The sequence below is a fragment of the Rhineura floridana genome, chromosome 3 (assembly GCF_030035675.1).
Source record: "Rhineura floridana isolate rRhiFlo1 chromosome 3, rRhiFlo1.hap2, whole genome shotgun sequence".
Taxonomy (NCBI): Eukaryota; Metazoa; Chordata; class Lepidosauria; order Squamata; family Rhineuridae; genus Rhineura; species Rhineura floridana.
The window spans coordinates 32,365,668-32,388,735 of NC_084482.1; the positions used below are offsets into that span (position 1 = coordinate 32,365,668).

The following is a 23,068-nucleotide window of genomic DNA, read 5'->3' on the forward strand; positions in this document are numbered from 1 at the left end:
GATTGGGGTGACTCACCCGGAGAGTACCCCAAAAAAATGTAATCTCCGGGTGAAAACCGGAGACCTAGCAACCCCAGGTACTCCCTAGAAGTTTTTTCCCCTGTAAATGCTACTCTACAATAAGCTTAAGTCAAGGGAGCAGTTAAGAATTCACTGTATTACTTTATAATACAATTGTCTACACATCTACTTAGAAAGTCTCTTTGTGTTTATTGGAGTTTACTCCCAGGCAAAGGGTACATGATTTCAGTTTTGGCTTTCTTGTGAGGAAGGAGCAGAAGGATCATGGTGAGGGCAGTAGCATCAATGCAAAACAAACAGTTCTTAAATATAGGTTGCTTCCTATATTTAACACTATTTTATAAAAGAGTCTGAAATTGACAATTGTAACACAGTTAAAACTATTAATACAACATAGATTATTCTATAGCATTTTCAAAAATCTTATCTCAGTGGTTTTGGTTTAGAACTTTGGAAAGTGGGAGCATGCTGTACTTTTATATTGGGCAATCAGGAAAATACTGACCTTACTATTTTACCTACAAAATAGTAAAAAGTGAAAATAAAATTAAAGGATGACACTGCTTTCCACAGTCTCCCTACCTCAAGTGCCTACAGGCTTCCTATGATAACTCCTTTTAGAAATCAATTCCCTGCAGAATTGAACGCAAGTAGGATTTATGCATTGCTGTAACAGCTGGTATAGCACAGTGGGGAGGAGAGCCTGGCTGGGAGTCCAGAATCTGTGAGTTCAAATCCCCGCTCATGTCTCCTGGGTGTCAAGGGCCAGTTAAAGATCACCCCCACAGTGAGTGCCTCGGGTTACGTGCCCTGCCACCTGTGCAGCCGTGGGCAAGCTGCATAGTCCCAAGGAGCCCGGTTGCCCCCCAGCTGCTAAATTATGATTAGTTAAAGCCTTGGACCTGCATGGGTGGGGTCCTAGAAAAATATGGACATTTAGCATTAAATTTTATGCCTATGGTAGAAGCATGAAGTCCCCTTTTGCAGCCGTATTATGCCGTCTTCTATATTTTCGCAGCAGCCAATGAGAGCTGATGGCTGCCCCAAGTGAGAAAGTAAAAAACAACTGCACATGCTCAGAGCCTTTTTGTAGTCTATGGAAGTTATGTAATCATAAATTTGTTAGTCTTTAAGATACCTCAAGCCTATTTTCTGGTATCTTTTGTCACGTATTATTTTTTTGGGGAAGAGGCCTTTATTTTGGGAATTGCACAAGGGTATTCAACTACCTCATTCCGCCCTTGTCGCCAACCATTGGCCATGCTGGCTGCGGCTGAGGGAGTTGGATGACAAGGACATAAGGAGGACACCGGATTCTCAATCCCCAGGCTAAAACAAACGGAGCTACGAATCCGGTTCAGCGCATCTGAAGCGCTTTCAATACTTGAAAGCCTTATACAGTACAAATGTCATGTGTTTTGTTCAGGGCTGGGCAGTGCTGACGGGACAACTGGTTTTTCTTTGCTGCTGCCTAGACTTGCCCAACGGTGAGCGTTATGGGCGTAATGTGCTTCTGTGAGGCAGCCAGTGGAGGGCACCCACTGCCCAGGCCTGCCGCCTTCCAGGGTTAGGCCCAGCCCTGCCCGAGACGGCGCTCGTTTGATTCGCATGGTGGCAGAGCTGCTGGAGCCCAGGTTGGGCCTACCCGCCTCTTGCCTTTCTCATGTGACCTATTCGAGACTCCCTCAACGCGGCGGCGAGGAGAGGAGGAGGGCGGCGAAGACGACGACGAAACCAAAGGAGGGAAGGATTATGGCTAAGGTGGCCGCCGCTGCTGCCGCCTCTGCTCCTTTGCGCGGCAGGATTCGGAGTTCGCTACACTGAGGAGGAGGAGGAGCCGCTGCTGGAGTCGTGCACTTTCTTTCCTCATCATGGCTGAGCCGCCGGGCGGTAACGGCGCTGTCTCTCCTCCGGCTAGCTTGCCCCGAGAGGTCCGCGAGCAGCTTGCGGAGCTGGAGCTGGAGCTCTCGGAAGGTGAGCCCCTTAAGCAGGGTGGGACCAGAGAACAAGGAAAAGGGGTTCTGAGCCTTTTCCCTCTTCCCTATAGAGTGGAAACCGGACTCTTGGCATCTTTCCCACTTTGCAAGGCAGAGGGTGTTTTTTCCCTTTGGGTTTTGCTGTTGAACGGGGGTTGGTTGGTTGGTGGGTGAAGAGGCCCTTTCCTCTTTTTCCTCATCATGTGCCGTGTTACCTTCAGTTTTCCTACTCTCTAGATATGGCGTTTACTTCTTCCTTTAGGACTAGCAAGGATGTGTGAGTGTACAAATTAGCGTTTGGATTTAGGGATCTGATTCGCTGGGTTTTTACAATTTTTCTTCCAGGGTCGCTAAGTGTTCGCGTGTTCTTCCAGTTTTTCAGTTACTTTTCTATTTCTGTTCCTTCGCCTCCCCTTTGGAGCCTTAATTTCCTTATTCTCTGTTATTTTTGTGGCTGCATCCAAGAGGTTTCTTCTACATTCCCCGCCCCCCACGCCTGTGTGACTTCACTGTGAGTTCAAGCCTGCACTGTAACACTACATTGTAAGTTCCTTTCTTTGCAATCCCTTTCCTGTCACGTTAAGTACAATAGTCTACGGAAATAGGTAGGCCACTACCTTATTGCCACTTTGTTTTTACCGCAGTGGGTTTGGGTGCCTTGGGGGAGCGCCTCTGTGAATCTTTTTGGGTTTGTGAGTGAGGTGTAGTGGTTAAGGTGTTGGACTGCGACCCGGGAGACCAGGGTTCGAATCCCCACATAGCCATGAACCTCACTGGGTGACCTTGGGCCAGTCACTGCCTCTCAGCCTCATGAAAACCCTATTCATAGGGTCGCCATAAGTCGGAATCGACTTGAAGGCAGTACATTTACATTTTTATTTGAGTGAGTTCTGCCAATATTGAGCTATGGGGTTCATTGTAACCCAATACTCAGGCCCATAGTTGTACTTCTGTGTTTACTCTATAAAGTGCTACATGTATTGTACAAATTTTACTAGACTTGTTATCCCAACCCACATTGGGGGTGGGATGGGCATCCCCTCAGTCTCTTCGGCAGTGTGCCTGTCAGTGCGTATCATGGGGTGTAGGTGTGTGATTGAGTTTATGGGAGCTGGATGGTTCCCTGTATTTGGGTGGGTCACTGTTTGATGAGTTTTCTTTGGATTCTTTTAAATATTTGATAAAATTCCTTCACTCTGTTACACCCTTATCTGTTTTCCGGCACTCATCTGGGATGACTTGCTACTTTCTACCAAGCTTGGCAGTTTGGTAAATAAGAGAGAATTTGTGCATTATAGCTAGTTTGTTTAAAATATTAAAATATTTTCATGGCTGTGTCCTTGGAAAAGGTGCTACATGAGGTATCTCCAAGATTCTAGTAAATCTTGTCTTGTGTAAATGCTCTTGGGTAGTTTGCTGCATGCCTGTGTGTGTGTGAGAGTGCAAGTTGTAAGCCTTTCATGCATAATTGGAGAGAAGAGAGTGATGTGATGCTCTCTGTCTTCCCTCCACCCTTTGTATCATATAAATATACCAATTCTAATATGTTCCTGCATATGATTTCCTCTTCTGTTTTATTTCCTGTCATCTTATGGGTTTTAATAGTTTCTTCAAGGAAAGAAATCAGTTGCTTTTTATGGGGTGTACATATGGGTAAGGAGTCTTGGATAACAATGAGGGGTGGGGGGAGCATAATGTATTTTCCATGTGACCTGTGCAAGCTGTTTCATGCAGCTGTAATCAGTTAGCAGAAAGTTCCTGTTTATGTTAAAAACAAAAACCTTAAGTTGTGTTTGAGCCATAAATGGCACATTTCCTCTTCTCTTTTCTGTGGCTGTTTTTTTTTTTTTAAAGTCTCCATGTTGAGTTTTCTGCACTCTGGCTGTAAAGCTATTGTCCTCCGTTTTCTTGTAAATGACACCCATAGATGGTTTTTGTAGAACAGAAGACACTGTGTTGAAGTAGAGAGAAAAGGAACAACCCTATATCAGGGGAGAAGCAAGAGATGCCACTTTTACTCGCTCTAAGTTCTCTGTTTGTGGTATAACATTAGGGCCCTTTCCAATATGTAGGCACACCCTAGAAAGAAGTTACTCTGGCAGCAGTTATATGAACAGACAATTCAAGAGAAGTGGTGTATGGATATTTTAACAGAGACGTTGGGGTTCTTTTTGTTGATCATTTCTCAGTAAGAAATTAATAGAAAATTTGTGTGTGCTAAAGTCTTAGTGTCAGACCCTGTTTGTCAAGTTACCTATCACACATGGCTTTTTTATTGATAATCATCCTCTTGGAGGTTTCAGGCCTTTAAAGATCATCCCTAGCTACATTGAATAGTCTCTTTGTAGTGCACACAGTTATATGTGTGCCTTTGATTTCTTTTAGTTCCATAGATACTTTATCTAAAAATCTAAGGATTTAGCTTAGATAGGGTTATTCTGTCTAGTGTTAAGTTTTGGTGAATGTTGATGATATGAAGTAATGAAAAAAAAAGTTATCTAATGCCCTTTTGAAAGGACTGTTATTTGCTGAATTTATTGGCACATTTAACGCCTGGGAAGACTTTTAAAATATTTTTTGCAGCATGGGCATTTTATCTAGCCCTTAAAAAGCCAAAACAAATAACTTTCTGCACACTGCATATTGTTCATGTTCTTAGGAAATCCTGCCCTGCTTGTGCAGCATCTGAATTTGATACTCTTTAAACTGCAGCTCACATCACTGCAGTGCTTTTTCAGCATTGCCCACCAAGAATACTAATTTATTATGAAAGTGTGTTTGCCTAGTGATGTGTGTGCATGTGCAAGTATGGCAGCCTGCACGCCTTGCATATTGGTACTTCTCTGATTGTGGCACTGTCAGTCATACGCTGTTGAACTTAAGACAGGTCCAAAATCTATCTTCCCTGTTTGAGTGCATGCTTGGTTCTTTCCTTAACTCACATTGCGGGGTATCTAAATTAATTTAACAGTGCGGTCACTTCACATTTTCCAGGGAACTCTGACAATTTAAGGAGAGCTGGAGATTTCTACTAGGGAATTTCAGCATCATTAATTAACTACACTTCTTTGAGGAATGCATGACTGTTAAAATTTTGCAGAACCACTTTGGGTGAAATCCAACCCCCTCTATAAAATCTGTTCTGGAGGATTGGTCCATCACCTGGAGCAGATTGGGTGGGGGAGAAGAAGGAGGAGTCCTGATGTGTAAGCGGATGCTCATATGATGTTGGATTTTGCTCATCAGGTGTTAAATCAATATGCTCATCAAGAATGGGCTTTGTCTGTGCTGTTCAGTTGTTTATCAGCCACTGATGCGTATTTGAAGCTTCTTTAATATGTATCTGACTGTGCTATGTGAACTAAACACCACGAGAAATCAGTGTAGGAATAACGTTTTTAAAATTGTACAGATGCAGGGCTGGCGCCAGAGGGAGGCCACGTCAGGCCCTGGCCAAGGGCTCCTGTGGCCCAGAGGGAGCCCTGAAGAGCCTTTCCTTAGGGTGGGAGGGTAGCACTCCCATTCATTCCGCAGCAGCATTGGCTCCTGATCTGCCACAGATTGTGGAAAGGAAGCTTCCAGGCACCCCCCAAAAACAGACAGCGTGTGGGCTTCAATAAGCCTGCACGCATTCTCCACCTGCCTTTCCTGTCGCTGTGAATGCTGTGTGCACTGTGTGTGCATGCCTGCCATCAACCAAGATGGCTCAGGGGCTTCCCTAAGGGGCTGACACCCCTACCTCCATCTTGGTTGATGGCAGGCATGTGTGCTACATGCGGATGTCTTTCACGTAAGACAAGGTGACTCGAGAGGTAGGTGAGATGCGCAGGCGGGCGCCATGGGTCTGGGGCAGGCTGGTACCCAAAGGCCCAGTCAGTCCTGGTGCCAGCCCAGTACAGATGTAAAGAGGAATAAATTGACTTGCTTCAGTTTGTCATGCTACAAAAATGGGTGCAGGTGAAAATACCTGACAGAGGCATAGATTTTTGTCCAGTGGCAGTCAGCTATTTAAGAACATAGAGTCCTGCTGGATCAGAGCTTAATGTAGTTCAGGATTTAGTTCCCACAGTATCTCTGGGAAGCCCACAAGCAGGACATTACAACTTGTGTTCTTTAGCAACTGGTATTCAGAAGCATACTGTAGGTCAGGGGTCCCCAGTCTTTTTGGACCTGGGGGTACATTTGGAACTGCTGACATAAAAAAATACTCATTTCATAAAAAAAAATGGGAATGCTCAGAACTCTCCTTCAAAAGATAAAACACCCCCCTAAACAGACAAAAAAGCAGGATTCCCCCCAAAACAAGCAACCCTGTGCCAATCAGTCAACCTCCCCCAAAAGTCACCCCCCCAATTTAAAAAAATTAAAAATTGGGAGGGCAGAGAGCCTTGGCACATACCAAGTGGACACCATGTTGGGAACCCAGCTGGAGGCAATGTGTGGCTATTATGTCTAGTAGCCAGTGAAAGCCTTATTCTCCTTGAATTTCTCTAATCTCCTTTTAAAGTTGTCCAAGTTGGGAGCTATCGCTACATCTTAAACTGAATTCCATTGTTTAACCATGCACTGTGTGAAGAAGTATTTCCTTTGTCTGTCGTGAATCTCCCATCCTTCAGCTTCATTGTTTCTAGTGTTATGTGAGAGGGAGAAAAACTCCTTGTCCATTTTCTCCATACCATGCCTAGTTTTAAGCATCTCTTTCATGTCCACTTCTTACTTGATTTTTTTTCTAAACTAAGCTGTTTTTACTGTGCCGCTGTTATTTTGCTTTAACATAGTGTTGCATCTTGCTGTACTCTGCTGTTGTGCACTCACACAATCATTTTTTCAAGAAAATGAATGTCACATTTAGCACTTGGGATTCTGAGGTTACATGGCACACCTCTGCTTCTCCCAGCTATAACTTATAATTACGTAATTATAATTGAGAATTGGTTGTATCATTGATTTTATTGTGATCCAGTCTACTTACTAGGATGTAGAGTGGGATACAAATTGCCTAAATAAAAAACAATAAAAGGAGCAGATTTAAAAGGTCCCCTCAGACAGAAATGGGGAAGTGCTAGTAGTGATAGTTCATAACAGTAATCTCTTGTCTTTCAGAGATGCCTAAGAGTTTGGCACTGGAATGGAGAGGATTACAACTGCATAATATACATTACAGGAGAAATGTGGATTACATTCACATTTTCCTCTGTGCAGAGTAAAAGTAATCTTTTCATCTTGTTTCATTAACTCTTATCTTGCTTTTTTTTCACAGTGAAGTTATTGCTTACTTTGTGGGTGTTTCCAGCAAGAGGTTTGAATAGGCTATGATAGCAGCATGTGTCTGCATTTCATTTCTGAAAGGGGAAGAGGTGGACTGGCATGGGTGGGAAATGTTTCTGGCCTGCAGTGGGGTACTGTATAGAGACCATTTGACTGACAATGGATCTAGTGACATTAGTGTGTGAGCAAAACATTTCAGAGGATTCTTAGGATTGCAGCATGTTGCAATACAGTGGTTTGTCAGGATTTTGATAATCCTGCTTTCCATCTTGCAAAGTTGAGCTGTACTTTTGGCCTTGTGCAGCCATTGTTTTTTAAGAAAAGAACAAAAATGTCTTGTATGTCAAAGTGTGAAGCATACTGGTTTGAACACTTCATCCCACTTTTTTTCTTCAGAAGCTCATTTATTCCATGCTTGTTTTCCTTCCAGCATTGTCAGAATATTTCAATTTCCCACAACATGTTCAAGTTATGGGATTGTGCTACCCAAAATGTACATATATTATTCATTACATAATTTGGGTTTACAGAATTTGGTGGAGCTGTACTTATTGTGTAGAATTTAGGACATCTGGCTACAGGGCCATGTTTACAGTGAGTAGGCATTTGTCATCTGTAGGCATTTGAATAATTGTAGGGTCCTTTTTATTGTACAGTCGATGTAATCTGCTATTAAATTGTGTATGTTGAGGTTTTTCACATTTTGATGCAGTTTATTAAATCTGTTGACTCTATGGGGGTTTCAGGCACCAAGTGGCTTATGTTTGTTAGGCAGCAAGGCATCCAGGGTTGCTGCAGTCCTCTTTAAACATTTGCCTTGCTCTTTCCTTGTGAATAGTACTGCTTTTGGACAAATTACTGGAGTTACCTAGCTGTAGGTCACTGCTACTTCCTGGGGTGTATGTGTTTTTGACCACTCATAACTCAGCCAAGGAAATTGCTGTGTAAAACATCTGTAGGGCACGCTCCATGCCAGAGAGGTGCTGCGTCAGCAGGTGGGCTGCTGCAAAATGGAGTCCCAGATGTCCCAGTAGCTCCCTTACAAGGGTTCTTCTTTTCCCAGTATACCGTTTCACATCCAAAATTATGGAATGATCTTTGTGACGAGGTGCGCCTGGCGCCAACACTGTTATCTTTTTGGCGCCAGGTCAAGACTTTCCTCTTCTCCCAGGCATTTTAGCATGCGTTTTAAATTGTTTTAAATTTTTAAATTGTGTTTTAAATTGTTTTTAAAATATGTGTTTTACATTGTATATTTGTTTTAATGTTTTTGGTTGCTGTAAACTGCCCAGAGAGCTTCGGCTATGGGGCGGTATAGAAGTGCAATAAATAAATAAATAAATAAATCTACTACAGGAAGTAGCCATGCACATCCAGCTGGCAGGGAATGGCATTGTAGGCCAACATCAACAGACCTATGTGCTGCTTCCAGAAATAAGCAGGAGTCAGCCCAACAGTGAAGGATGGGAGGAAGCCCTAAAAGAACGAAGGTGCCAGATGGAAAGAGTGATGGCATCTCTTAACAAGCTTGCCAGTTACTGTGTGTCTTTGGATAGGATGGAAGATGCCTTTGGAGAGAAATCATCCCATTGTCTCACAAGGTCTGTCCCATGTCTAGGCCAGTTGGGAGTGGAGAGAGAGGAACTGCTTCTAAGCCAACTCATCCAGAAACTCTTGGCCATTGTGTTTACTAATCCAGGACCCAACAAGGTGGTTACTTGTGAGGAAGTTCTTGATCTTTAGCCCCTTTCCATCACGTTGGCTTCCTTTTTATCATAAAGCAAGTGACTTATTTGATCTTATAGGGGTTTGATGGGCTTCTGCTTTCAACTCTACTGGAAGTATTGACCCAAAAGCAACATGATTGACACCCCATTTGACTCTCCCCACCCACTGGTCTATGGAAGAATTGCTGATAACATAGTATATTGTTTAAACTTTCTCAGGCAATCTATACGTTCTGTTAATAGGCTTATGTTCAGGATTTCTGTTTACGCAGGCTATGGCAGCTATAACTGGTGACCCGTCTAGGACACAAACACTGGGTCCCATGACCACAAAATCTGAAGCCTGTGAGCCTAGCTAGACATGATGGCAGCAGACCAGTGTTTCAGTACTGGGTTGGCATAGATTCTGTATAAAGCTGGTGGAGGAGCTGAACCCTGTTCCAGTATTTGCTTATCCCCAATTTTCCCTAGCTGTATTTGTCCTGAAGTGGCTCTGTCACTTGAAGTAACTTGCTGGGATAAAAATGGAGGGGGAGAAACAGTTTGGGGAGAAAAGCATTAGCAAGAGAAAGGCTAAGCTCACCCCCCACCCTCAGTGCTGGGTGTCCAGACACTCTTGGATGAGACCGATTATCTGGATCCATTTCAGTCAGGTTTCAGGCCTGGTTTTGGCACAGAAACAGCCTTGGTCGCCCTGTGTGATGACCTCTGTCAGGAGAGAGACAGGGGGAGTGTGACTCTGTTGATTCTCCTTGATCTCTCAGTGGCTTTCGATACTATCAACCATGGTATCCTTCTGGGACAACTGGCTGAGTTGGGAGTGGGAGGTACTGCATGGCAGTGGTTCCGCTCCTACTTGGCGGGTTGGCTCCAGAAGGTGGTGCTTGGGGAGCACTTCTCGACACCCTGGACTCTCCAGTATGGGGTTCCGCAGGGGTCAGTTCTGTCCCCCATGCTGTTCAACATCTACATGAAACCGTTGGGTGTGGTCATCTGGAGCTTTGGAGTGCATTGCCATCAGTATGCTGATGACGCGCAGCTCTATTTCTCCTTTTCATCCTCTTCAGGTGAGGCTGTCAATGTGCTGAACCAGTGTCTGGCTGCGACAATGGACTGGATGAGGGCTAATAAAATTGTTTTTTAAAAATGTGTTTTTAAATTTGTATATTTGTTTTTAATGTTTTTAATTGTTGTAAACTGCCCAGAGAGCTTCAGCTATGGGGCAGTATACAAATGTAATAAATAATAACAATAATAATTAAGAGCTTCCCCTCATACCTGTCTGCTTCATTGGGAATTGGCACAACTTGAGTTGTACCCTGATCTTCTTGGGAGTTTGGTTGCAAAGAACTGACTGAAATAGATATTGTGGCATGTGTTAAGCAAAAACCCCTCAATGTCTTAAGTGACATGGTAATAAAAAAGGAAGATTTATACACTCTATGGCAAACCTGTTTAATAGGCAGCATTCACATGAACAACAGCTCAACAGTGTTATGTACTTATGTAGGTCTTATTTAGTATGAAATGCTGTGCTTCTGTACTGTTAACGTTTGTGTTAGGTGCAGAATAGCCAAGTCAAGGACCAATAAATGACTAGAATGATGAGTTAATAATGAAGTGCATATACAGGTAAAGAACAAACAAACCCTTAAACCACATCCTTAATATAATGTAATACAAATACATGTAGCAAACAGTAAACAAGAAACCTGCGTATCAGTCGGCATAAATGAATACAAAACAATACAAAACTGTGTCTCAAAAGAGTAGAACAACCAATATAAATGGAAATATTAGTCCACATTCTGTATATGAGTTTATGAACAGGAATAATAAACAATCTAAATTTTGTATTTCAGTTGACGAAAACATCTGAGTGTGATTTCATTTCAATACTTCTTCAGAAGCAAGGACAGCAGCCAAGCTTATCTCTCCCAAGATATTACTTGGTTGACAGCAATACAAAAAGCAATAATTAACAGAAGAACCAAAAGCTATGGTCCATAAGTAGCCAATTTCATTAACTGTACCTGTAGCCTTCAAAAAAATCCAAAGAAGAAAATTCAAGGGAATAATTATCACTGAAATTATAAAATAAGAAGCCAGAATTATTATGGTGAATAAAAAAAAAACTGCTATAGAGATCCCCTATAAGAGATATCTTACCACCAGTATGCCAAACACTTCTAAGAAAGGGCACTGAAATTCCAAGGGAAGATAACCAGAGGCTGCTCATGAAAAAACACCCACCTTCATTGTGTATATAGAGAAATCAAGGTCAGCTGCTGTTAAATCGTATGTAGTTTAAAGAGACAGAATATTATTGTATTGATAATGGACAAGTAAATCAAATAAGAATGATGTATCAAACAACGTCTTGGAAAATGGGCCCAGATGACTCTGAGGGAAACTCAATGCGTCATGAGCCCCACTGACCACAGAGGAAGCAATAATCAGTTACTTTAGTTTGCAAGAACATGACCATAAACATTTTTAATGCTAAACTGGTTGTACTAATTTAGTGATAAATTAGTGGTTGTTTTCCTTCTATGTTTCATTTTTGTGGCTACTTTTTTCCTGCCTGTAACTTTAGCACTCTATAATGCTAACAATGTGAATGCTTTGGATTTTCTGGTGCTGTTTTTAACAAGCTAATGTCTTTAACCTGTGTTCACAGTATTGATTTTTCTTCCTTTGTTTCCTTTCCAGTTCAGTTAAGAACAAGACAAGTTTCATATTTCTACTTTCCTTGCTTTCCTTTTAGCCAGCACCTGAAATGTTGGTGACCACTGCCTCAGCTGAAATGGAAGAATAAAAATAAAATCAGTATGTGCCTCCTTGGGTTATGCTCCTCAGGTCCAGTCAAAATCACCTGCAAAACATTATTAGTGGTAGAATGTGCTGTGTGTACTCTGTGCCACACAAATTAACCATCTGCCTTCAGGACTAATACTGCGCTTGGGGAAAAAATGAATTGTGCAACCTGTATAAATTATGTAAAGGTAAAGGTGTCCCCGCACTTATAGTGCGAGTCGTTTCTGACTCTTAGGGTGATGTCTTGCGACATTTACTAGGCAGGCCATTTATATGGGGTGGGATTGCCAGTTCCTTCCCCGGCCTTTCTTTACCCCCCAGCGTATGCCAGGTACTCATTTTACTGACAACGGATGGATGGAAGGCTGAGTGGACCTTGACCCCTTTTACCGGAGATTCGACTTCCCCCTTCCATTGGAATCAAACTCCGTCCGTGAGCAGAGCTTCGGCTGCGTTACCGCCGCTTACCTCTCTGCGCCACGGAGGATCTTATAAATTATGTAAATGTGCATAATTTCTTTTATTTTGCATAATTCTCGTTTTCAAATCTTTGTGAGGGACAAGGCACTATTCAGGGTAACACAATATTGCCTTCAGCCCCTGGTGCAATCCTGTTCATATTTACTTGGAAGTAAGTACCACTGTGTTCAATGGATTTACACCCATGTAAGTGTGACTAGGAATGCAGTCTCAGTTTGGCACTCTGGCTTCTGAGATTTTGGTTGGCATTGCCCATACATTTTTTCAAGCATGTCTACACAGTTGTAAGGCTGGAAACTTTAAAAAATAAATAAATGTGAGCTGATTTTCTCAGCTAGCTGAATTCTGCATCCAGTCCCACATTCATTGGGTTTTATGCTCTCTTGCAAAATGCTAGCCTATACACAGAACTGTCATCAACTGGATTAGAAGATGCCTAGTTTAAATTTCTCTGTAATACCTGTCACTTTGGTGTAGTAGCTAATCTAAAGGGTGATTTTTTAAAATGCAATGTCCTTAACCTGTTCTGCCTCCCTATGAAGTCAGAAAACTGTTTCCTTCTTTGGCAAACAGTATGAAAGTATTTGGTGCAGGTCCAAGCAGAAATCAAGCTTCTCCCAGGCCACACCCCTGCTTTTTCTGTAGCAATGACAAGAAGAATCAGTAATATATTCTTACAGTTTTGAGGCCAAGAGCAAATAGTTTCCCCTCATTGTGTAGTGTATTTCTTTTTTGAAAGGTGGATTGACTACTAGCTTTGGGGTGCTTGTTGACTTTATGCATGGTGTTAGGAGAGGAGTCTGGTAGACTTGGAAGATGTAATTGCTTGCTGGGATTCAATAGGAAGCTGTCTTCAGGTACAGTTGTGCATCCATGTAATTGGCATCCAGGTGGAATTGTTGCATAGTGAGCTCCATACCAAGGGAGGTTGTTATCGCATCACATCTTAAAACTGCTTCCCACTTTGTCTTGAAGTCTTAGGGAGTGTTCCTCTGTGTCAGTCTGATACTGGAGAACATCATAGGAAGAGTGTATATACATATTCACTTATGAAAATTATCCTGAATTTTTTGGTGCTGTGAATGCTTCTCAGATGTGAAACGTTAACATTTTTCAGAATGGGAACTGCTTGCAGGGACATTATGGTGACTTGAACATAATGGGAAACTGATCCATAACCAAGGGCATGTACATGAGGGGGAATAAGGCATTTTAAATGTGTGACCCAGTGTCTGCTGAGATCTTGGGCTGGAATTAGTCGTTATGGTGATCAAAGCATTGCTGCTGAAAATGACATCTCCATGCTGTCTCCCCAGTCCTCCCTCTAAGGTGTTTCGTTAAGGAAGCATGTGACAGAACATCATGTCATAAATTTCATTGCTTCCACTTCACTTTATTGGCTGCCACCGGGGTTCAGATGGGGAAACGAAGAATGCAGTGCTGCTGCTTCATGATTTTCCTTAGCTACGCTTTGTAGAAAGATGTGGGGGAACTGACACGAAGGTCCTGTTTTCAGCAGAAATCCCTTAATCACCATGATATCTCATTTCAGCCTTACTTGAGGCAAACTGATGTCAGTAAAGAAATGCCCCTTGCGATTTGTCTGGATTGTAAATAATTTCAAAGTCCATGCCTTTTTATAACAGCTGTGGATCACCCCATAAAGAGTGAGGATGTTTTGTAAGGTTAATGCTTAAGAAAGGAATTAACAACCCTACTGTCCCCAAATGGGACAATTCCCTCAGGTTAAAAAAACACCAGCTCCAAACCCTGATAAATAAAGGTGCATTAAGTGAGGGATCCTTTGTGCAAATCTCCATGGGCAAACTCTGCAGGGCCAGGAAGGACACCTCAGTGATACTGTCTCTGCAATTGTAATGCCCTTGCGTATAGTACAGACTATTTATTTATTATTAAATTTATATCCTGCCCTTCCTCCCAGAAGGAGCCCAGTGTGGCAATAAGGTTGCCTATAAGGATTTCCTCCATCATAAGTGAGACCAGATTGTGATAGACACAGTCCTGTGACATGATCCAGCATGTTCCTTTTCCAGATATTTCATTTTACTCATGTAGACCAGGAATGCTCAATTGCTGCTGTGTTGAAATGAGGTACATCTGTTGGACATGCTGATTTTGAAATGGCCACCTAATACAGGAAATCTTTGTTTGTTTGTTTAATTTGGGGTGCATATGCAGAGACCTACTTGGCTGTATAATGATGAAAGGAAGACTGAAGTGCCTACTCTGCAGTCTGAATGTTTGAGCCCAGAATAAAGTATATGGACAGTTGGCATAATCTCTTTTGTCTCCCAGTTTTCAGGTTTTTTTGGTGAGGATTTTTTTCCAATTTTTTGTGCTGCTGCTGCTGGTAATGATAATGGTAATAATAATAATAATAATACCCCCAGGAAGGAGAAAATAGTTGTATAAGTACTGTAGAATTTCCTGACAACTGGAAACTTTGTCTGAAACAACTTTTGGTTATGGGTTGGGCTCCACAAATCCACTTTCCAGATTTTCAGTGGGAACAACTCTCTCCCTCTTGCAGTCACCTCTTCTCAAGGTTCTCTGAATTTAAATAATTTGGGAAGGGGATGAGTCATTTTCTATCTTTGTGCTTGTTTTGCAGAAAGACTGTGAATCTTTTGTGCTGTTTCTGTAAAATCCCAACACAGACTGAGACAGGCCAGAAAGATTTAGGCATACACAGGGAGCTGGGGGTAGGTGGGAAAAAAGTGGATTTCTTTATTTGAGCCAGTGATGACCACAAATACTAGCCAAAAGTTGTGAATCAAGTTGGGAGTATTGCAGGCCAACATCCCTCAAATTCATTTTGTGAAACAGGCACAGAAACCTGCGTTTCCTTTAAAAATCAAAGCTGAGATTTGCAGGGTGCCAGATTCTGAGCCTACTATCTGGAGCTATTAATGTTTGTACTAGATGTTCAACCTCAGCAGTAGGTTAAACTGAATTCTTGCTTCTAAGTATATTGTCTGACATGAGCTCTGCTTTTATACTTGGAAGCTGTTTTGCATTGGAGTCCTAACCATACTTGCAACAGTTGTGAGATTCTGCTGTTGTTAACAGGGCTTGTATGACAAGTGTAGGCAGAGCCAAGCTAGCCCAAGCTGTCAGTGCTCTCCTAAGTATGTCCTCAGAACAGTGGCAAGAATAAGTGTGTACAATAGGGCCCCGCTTGTACGGCGGGTTCCGTTCTGGACCCCTGCCGTAAAGCGGAAAACGCCGTAAAGCGGAACCGCATTGACTTTAATGGGCTGCATCGCGCGAAAATGACACGAAAATAGCACAAAACGTCGCAAAAGGGGGAAAAAACCCTTTAAAATTGAAAATGAAAGGTGCCGCATCAGTGGAACGCCTTAAAGCGGAACGCCGGAAAGCGGGGCCCTACTGTACAGGCTGCTGGCGTTGTAGCCATAATTTTGTCTGCAGTGTAGGACAGATAGCTCTGGCTTGTTATGGACCTAATGGTGGATGTTGCAGCTGACAATACAGCAAGAGCTTGTACAGCCTAATGGCTTAGATACTGTGTTGTGATCCAGAAAAGTTCTGCTTGAAATCTCACCTTTCACATAAATTTGCTAGGTGACCTTAGGGTTAAACTAGACATGGCAGTAACCATATCTTTGAATTCTGTCCTTGGGGTTATCCTTTCTTAAACAATCAACTGTGGGATCTTCTTATATGGATTGGATCCCTGGTATGTTTGATTCTTTACTTCATGATATTTTCCTAACAAATATCACCTCTGCAACTATTTGTAAGAGCTTTTTTTAAAAAGTCATTCCATTGCTCTGTGCTGTAGCTCCAGTCTGGACTAAGGGCCCTGTGACTGTCAGTGTTGAGAGAGAGAGGAGGGTCCTGAGCACAGGATTCAAAGATGCAATTAATATAACATCTTCAGCAACCTGCTAATCTCTCAGCTCCCTATCTTCAATATGTAGAAAATAATAGCTTACTTTACAAGATTGTAAAGATTACTGAAGTAATTGCATGTGAAGTTTTTTGGATGCTCTAAAAAGTGTCATACTACTGCTAAGTACTAAAGAATTTTGCTGCTAACCCAAATAAACTCCCATATGCAACCCAGTCAACCCATTCCTGCTTGGTGTCCACCCCTAAAGGTGTCTAGCTTCCCCACTGCTATTCAGGTGTTCTTTTAATTGCTGATTATTCTCCAGTACTATAATATAAAATAAATGTCTGGTTCTGTTTTTGCTTTCTTTTAGTAGTAGTAGTGGTGGCATTTGTAGCATAGCCTTTTTTCTTTTTAATAAAAAGACTTTTCTGCTCATTCTTCGAAAGATAACAGGATGTGAAGCTTTCTATGCTGACATACGTTTTTAGAAAGTCCATCAAGAAGACTGACTTGCTGTCATAACCTTCCCCCAAATACACACAACTATGGTCTGGACTGATTATATGTTGTCTGGTCAAGACACCACCACCCCTAGTCCTTTTCAGTATTCCATCTCTCTGGGATGAATTTATAAATTAATAGGGATGGCAGTTGCAGGGGAGAAACCAGAGAACTTCAGTTTAAGAAGACAAGGGAGTACATAGGATATCCCACCCTCTCACTGTTACTTTTTAAAACAAATGATCACAGGCCCATGGAGGAAGATAGGGAAAAGAAACAAGCCCCCTTGTGTCTTTGACAGCCTAAACCCAGCCTTGAAGCAGGGGTAACATCCTGCAGTGTGAAATAGGGGAAGCCCATTGAATGGTGATGGTAGTAAACATACAAAACATGAAGTGTGTTGATTTTAGAGCAGGGATAGGAAAGCTGTGGCCTTCCAGATGTTGTTGAGCTACAGCTTCCATCATCCCTGATCAGTGGCCATGCTGCCTGGGGCTGATAGGAGTTGTACTTCAGCAACATCGGGAGGACCTAAGGTTAGCCACCCCTGTCGTAGAAGGTTAAAGTAGATGATAAATGCATCTAGTCAAAGAGTTAGCCACTCCTCTGAGGGCCAGACTCGATGCTAAATGTGATGCTCACAGTTGCATTTTTTAAAAAAAGTTAATGATGGGTATGCTGTTCCAAATTTGGTCAGGACTGCAGGGCAGATTTCTAAAAATTTCCCAGCCTTCTGCATTACCACTACCACTCCGGCCTAGAACCTACTGCTGGTCCCAGCTTTTAGTTTGGACCATGGCAGGAGAAGAAAGGGTTGAATTCTCCTTGCAATTCCAGTGCAGATTTTCCCCTCCCACACCTGCTATTATGGAGCAGACTTGGTAGCATAAGTTCAATTTTGCGATGCTGCTCAAGAGTTGGACAGAGAGTTGTTAATGGTGTTGCCTCATGTCAGTAATGACAGAAAAAGACAGAATGATAACCCAGCTTGGGGCAGAGGGATGAGTCAGTGTTTCTAGACTGGGTCATAAAGTTCCTTCACACTCCGCCCTACAGTGTGAATTATGCAATCTGTAGTACAGCTCCTATTGACATGGGGAGTGGCTTTCTTAGAGAAGCAACTAGTTTGTGAGTAGTTCTCATTTATTCTCTGATTGCCACACTGATCAGCAGTCCATGAATTGTGTTCTCCCTTTCTAAAGCTCTGCTGTGGAGTTCTGCTCACGCAGTGTTGGGAATCCCAAATGCTTCAAGGTAAGCTGCTCCCCTTCCCTACTTCTGGTTTCTGATTCTTTTGGAGTGTCACTTGTCTATATCAAGCTTGATTCCACAGCCATATGATGAATAGCTTATCTATAAAAATGAAAGTATATTGAAAGTGTGGGGAAATCTTTCGTTATGATAAAATTGTAAATCCATAGCCATTTTTTTCGGGAATAATATGCTGGGAGGAAAGATGTAGCCATGTGGACCTTCCTTTGCCTAGCAGTATGTAGAAATTCCTTTGTTCGGAGTTATTCATTGTAATCTGAGAGTATTTTCGTGTTGGTATTACTACCTTTTCCAAAGGAGCTCTGAGCAACTTTTTCTAAAGACAATGATCTGAGGCACATTAGACTAAGGCATTGATTTGCCCAAGATCACCATGTGAGGCTTCATAGCTGTGTCCAGTGCACTACCCTGGTTCACACTCTCACTGCTGACAGACTTCCTCCAAGCTTAGCACTCCAGGTAATTGTTTCTTTGTGCTTGGTTCATCCTGCTTATTGTAGGAGTTAAGGTTCCTGTTTACTCTTCAGACTAAATATGAGCTTGCCTGTCTAGGTGGCAGGGGTTGAATGTGTTTCAGTAAATGACTTCATTCCTCTTCTTGTATCCATGTGTCTCACTAAAGATTCTGGATTGCTTGTCTACCAAAAGCAATTTCTTGTGTTGGAAGTCTTCAAAGAAGTAAGCAGGGATGGCAGAATTAAAGGTGCAGAAGTTGGTGTGCTTATGTGGGGAGCCTGATGCAGGAAGAGTTGTTTATTCAGTGAACAAAGATAAGGAGTGCTGGAACAGCTCTTTCCCCTCCCAAACTGTTGAACCTGCAGCACTGAATGGCTCTGTGCTGGCACAGTTGTGTGCAAGCTGTATCTAATGGAAGCAAATGCTCACTTCTGCTAGATATGAAGCTTGTTGCAATAATCTGGGTATTTTATGCCTGTATGACAAAAGAGTGCCCTGGGCTCCTGCTGGGAGGAAGGGTAGGATATAAATTAAATAAATAAATAAACTCTATCTTTAATGGGAAACATTACAATAATGAAATGCCCTTGTAGTTTTGCCTAAGCTTTTTCTGGAAATGTCATAGATAGTGTGTATTTGTTGTGGATAGGAGTTTGAGCTGTGAGCTAGCAAGCACCCCCCCCCCGAAAGCTCATTTCCACAACAATTCATGATTTTGGGCAAGCTACTGTTCTCTTAGCCTCAACCAGTTGCCACCTGTCACTTCTAATATGTAGGTGATAATGCTAGCCTACCATAGAGGATCTTGGCAGGGATTCTGTGAGAATGTATGTGAACTGTTTTGGACACTTTTGAAATTGTGATCAAACATCCTTCTACAAGCCACACTGCTGTTTTATTTTGATTTGTGGTAGAATAATACTTGGCATTTATATAGCAGAATAGTCAGAGCACTTTATGTGTATTACGTATGTACAGCAGCCTTGTAAGATAAGATACCTTTCTAAAACTGTAATGGAAACGCTTCATTCTGTTACAGAAAGGTGGAGAGATTCGAGATTCAGGGACATGATCTCTCAAAAAATAAAAATTCAGTACAGGTGGGGTATGGGAAGAGGGCATGTGAAAGCTAGGATTTTTTACTGGCTCACAACTTCTACCTTGTAGCTGATACCTACAAATTATAAGGAGGCTGAAGCTGCCATTCTTCATCCCTGTAAAAGATGGTCTTCAACTTGTGTGGTTGGACCCACTACTAGGCTGTAGTTTTACCTAAGGTACAACAGCACCTCCACCACCATATAAATATATTGTAAAAAATTAAGAAATGTGTTCCTAAATGAATGCTTAGGTTGCATTTGGGTCCAAAGTCTAGAAAGGCTGAAGACTTTGTATAACAGATTGCTGTGGGGCTGGCATGTGCGTAACTACTTGCATATTGGAAACCTTAAATGGAAGGGCCACTCGTCTCATGGACCAGCACAACGCAAAACTTTGTGGGTGGGCTGCTCTTTGATTACTTCTGATACTCCTGAAGGAGCACCTTTCCATATATCAACCAGCCTGGGCCCTGAAATCTGCCTGAGAGACCCTTTTGGAGATCCCACCTGGAACTGTGGTACATTGGGCACTTTTCTGTGGTGGCACCCTAGCAATGGAACTCTCTCCCATCAGAAATGTACTAGCACCTGGATTAAATGGGTTTAATGCCAGCTGAAGATATACCTCTTTACCAAGGCATTTGGGGGCAGTTGATCAGTGTTGCCCATTTGTAGTGGGGGATTGTTTTTCTGCTGTTGGCTTCGTATAGATTTCACAGTATTGGTCTTGATTTGTTATGTTGTGTTTTTTATGTGTGCAAACCACCATTAGGTTATTTATGATGGACAGGATCAAGTGTAATACTATATTTTAATTTTAATCTAATATGTATTAAGTATTATACTATATCTGAGTGACATTTTGCATCAAGGAGCAAGGCAAAGGGAAGAGCTCAGGAGCCGACTTTCTGCCTCTTGCATGCTTCTTAAGGTGCTCCCTCTAAAGCTAATTTAATCTCTCATGTCAGAGGACATCTCTTATTCAAATAACAGTGGGATCTCCTGTTCAGTTGTTTTCTCTCCTGCTGCAGAGGGGAAGGAGTAAGAGAATGTTTTAGCCCAAGGATACCCAAGGCCCTCACCTGACCTACCTGGGAACAATCCTAGGATGGGGTGAAAATGTGTTCCAACAGGCCCGCTATGCTGACTGGTGCAAGACTCTGGAGCTTTCAACTGACAGACTAATTCTTATGCTCTTAGCCCACCATTTTTAACCGTAGGTGTTGTGGAGGATGAGGATGAGGTTGTTACCTAAGGGCTTTTAACATCTGATGGCAAACTTAAGTTTCCATAGTGAACAGGCACCCACAACCTCTTTACATAATATTCATTTATTCTTGCAACATAGTTTTGGGGGACTATTGAAATGATCTGATCTCTTTGCAAAGGAGGGAGTCTGTGTCAGAAATTGTGACTTTCCAAAGGTCGCCCTGTGAGTCAGTGGCAGAGTCAGGAACAGAAGCTGCAAGTCTTAACTTCTCATGATTCTGTTTCTGAATCATTGATGAATAGCACTAATATCACTGACTCATGCAGAGTCATATGTGCTTCTTTTGTTCTGTTCCCCCCCCGTAGCAAATATCAGCTCAAACTATATACAAATCTTGTGCTAATGACAAATACTAACAGGACAACCCCAAGGCCTGATATTACCTGATCAGTATGAGATCTGATAGGAGGAGACTTCACTGCTGTCAGCCTAAATGTCCAAGCCAGCACTTTCCTGCTTTCAAGTCTGCCTAGTTAGTTTACTATTTACTATCCCAATGAAAAGGAGTAATTGTGTCCCGAGATCAGTGTGTGTCATAGAGATGAAATAAGTGTAGAGTTGTGTGTAACCTGAACTTCTGGAATTAAATTTAAAGCTGTCATTGGCCCATGGCTCTCTTTCTTTGGATGTAGACAGGAGCAATGCTCTATCTCTGCATCTCTATGGAGGAAGTTGTATATGTCTAGCATTGGCAATTGTAGTAAAATGGCCAGATGAACCTTTAATAGTTATGTAGAATGAGGAATTTCAGCAGGTTTGGCTTGCATGGCAACTATTAAAGGTGCAGTAGGTCTGTCCTTTTTCGTCTGATCACCTGAAATTACAGTGGCAACCAGCTAAATTTAATACCAGACAAGCCAGTAACAACTCTGTTTGGGACTATATCTCCTATAAGGAGTACTTCCCTAAGAACAGTAAGATTTACTTGCCCTCATGGTTACAGTGGAAGGAGACTTTTGTCACTTACTATAACTTTTTGTATTTCCCCACCATGCCATGGATTCTATTGATCCACCCCTTCCTTTGTTCAGTGAATACTTAAGTCCCTTTTCTAACTTATCCTTGCTGCTCCCCTTTGCCAGGAGGAGATACATACTTGCAAGCAACCCTAAATTTTAGTAATCCAGATTTCTGTAAAATACTGCTTTGTTTCATGAACACTGTATGCCATAGGACATAGTCAGTGGGAAAGGAGGTGAGATTAATACTGTAATTTCCCCAACAAATTTCTATCTCACCCTTTTTATTTTCTATTTATTCTTTGGAAGATGCTATTTAGAATTAAATGCTACGTTAAATTTGGAAATACTGCTATTTTAATTGTCTGTGGCTGCTTGTTGGAGCCTGTTTCTCTTTGCAAAAGGGGAATATGAGAGATCTGCTACCACTGACCATTACTGATTTTATATGCTTCTTGCTTTAGTGCTTGTAGATTGTACTTGAAGTCTCAAATCATTGGGCCTTGAATATAGGTAGATCAAAAGGTTGACTAACCTTTGATTCACCTCTGCAACTGAGGTATATTGCAAGGCTTGATCTGTTGTGCTGACCTTACAAAACAGGAGCCCGAGGACTTCAAAAATTTGTGGTGGTAAATTCTGGCTTACTGAAACTTGGGAATTCCAATGTGATGCTAATGTGACTCATAATGTCTTCTAATTTGTTATTTACCTTTATTATAGGCCTTGTAGTATTGCCTCTTCCCGCAACAGGCTCCCTGCCTCCTATGCATATTCTTACATTTCTGCTGTAGGCATTAGTATCCCATTATTATCCTGTTTTTAAAGCTGGGCCATCTGACATCTAGAAGGTAAACTCAAAAATAAAGCCTTTATGAAAAGTTTGCCAAGAGAGAATGAGCGACTTTTTTGGTTTAGTCTTCGTAGGAAGCCTGTGGTAGAAATGACAAATCATTTAGGTTTTCCAGCTTTCCAGCTATTTGCTCTAATAGCTGGGATAGTCTGACAGGAAAGAATGCCCTGTCCCCTTTGTATTGTGTTTGGCTGGATTTACATGCTAACCTGTACAAGTATTGACAGAATTCTCCAAGGACCCTTACATTTGGCAAGTAGCCTATAACTATAGAGCGTGTACTAGATCATTTTGGACATCTGTGTTACTGCAGAAGTAAAGATTTAAGTCTTGAGGGATCAGAGTTGGTTTTATGGTTAACTACTAGGTTTACAAAGATGTGAGATAAGAAGGTAAGATAATGAATATTTAAGTTCTGTAGACACTAAACTTTATGAAATTGTCAGTAGAATTTTGCAAGTGTTGGCAAATTCATGAAAATGGAAATG

General features: G+C 42.0%; 1 protein-coding gene across 5 annotated transcripts in view; it reads left to right on the forward strand.

Annotated features, from left to right (window-relative positions):
• Positions 1-1,193: 1,193 nt before the first annotated feature.
• Positions 1,194-23,068, forward strand: part of DIP2B (disco interacting protein 2 homolog B) — a 217,435-nt gene continuing 195,560 nt past the window's right edge. For 2 of the 5 annotated variants that reach the window (XM_061615250.1, XM_061615253.1), the window contains exon 1: positions 1,194-1,995. In XM_061615250.1, the coding sequence (XP_061471234.1) occupies positions 1,893-1,995 (103 nt within the window). In that variant the 5' untranslated portion in view covers positions 1,194-1,892. Of the gene's footprint in view, positions 1,996-2,255; positions 2,275-17,906; positions 17,925-23,068 lie in introns of those variants that run through there. The other 3 variants (XM_061615249.1, XM_061615252.1, XM_061615251.1) reach the window with 3 other exon arrangements.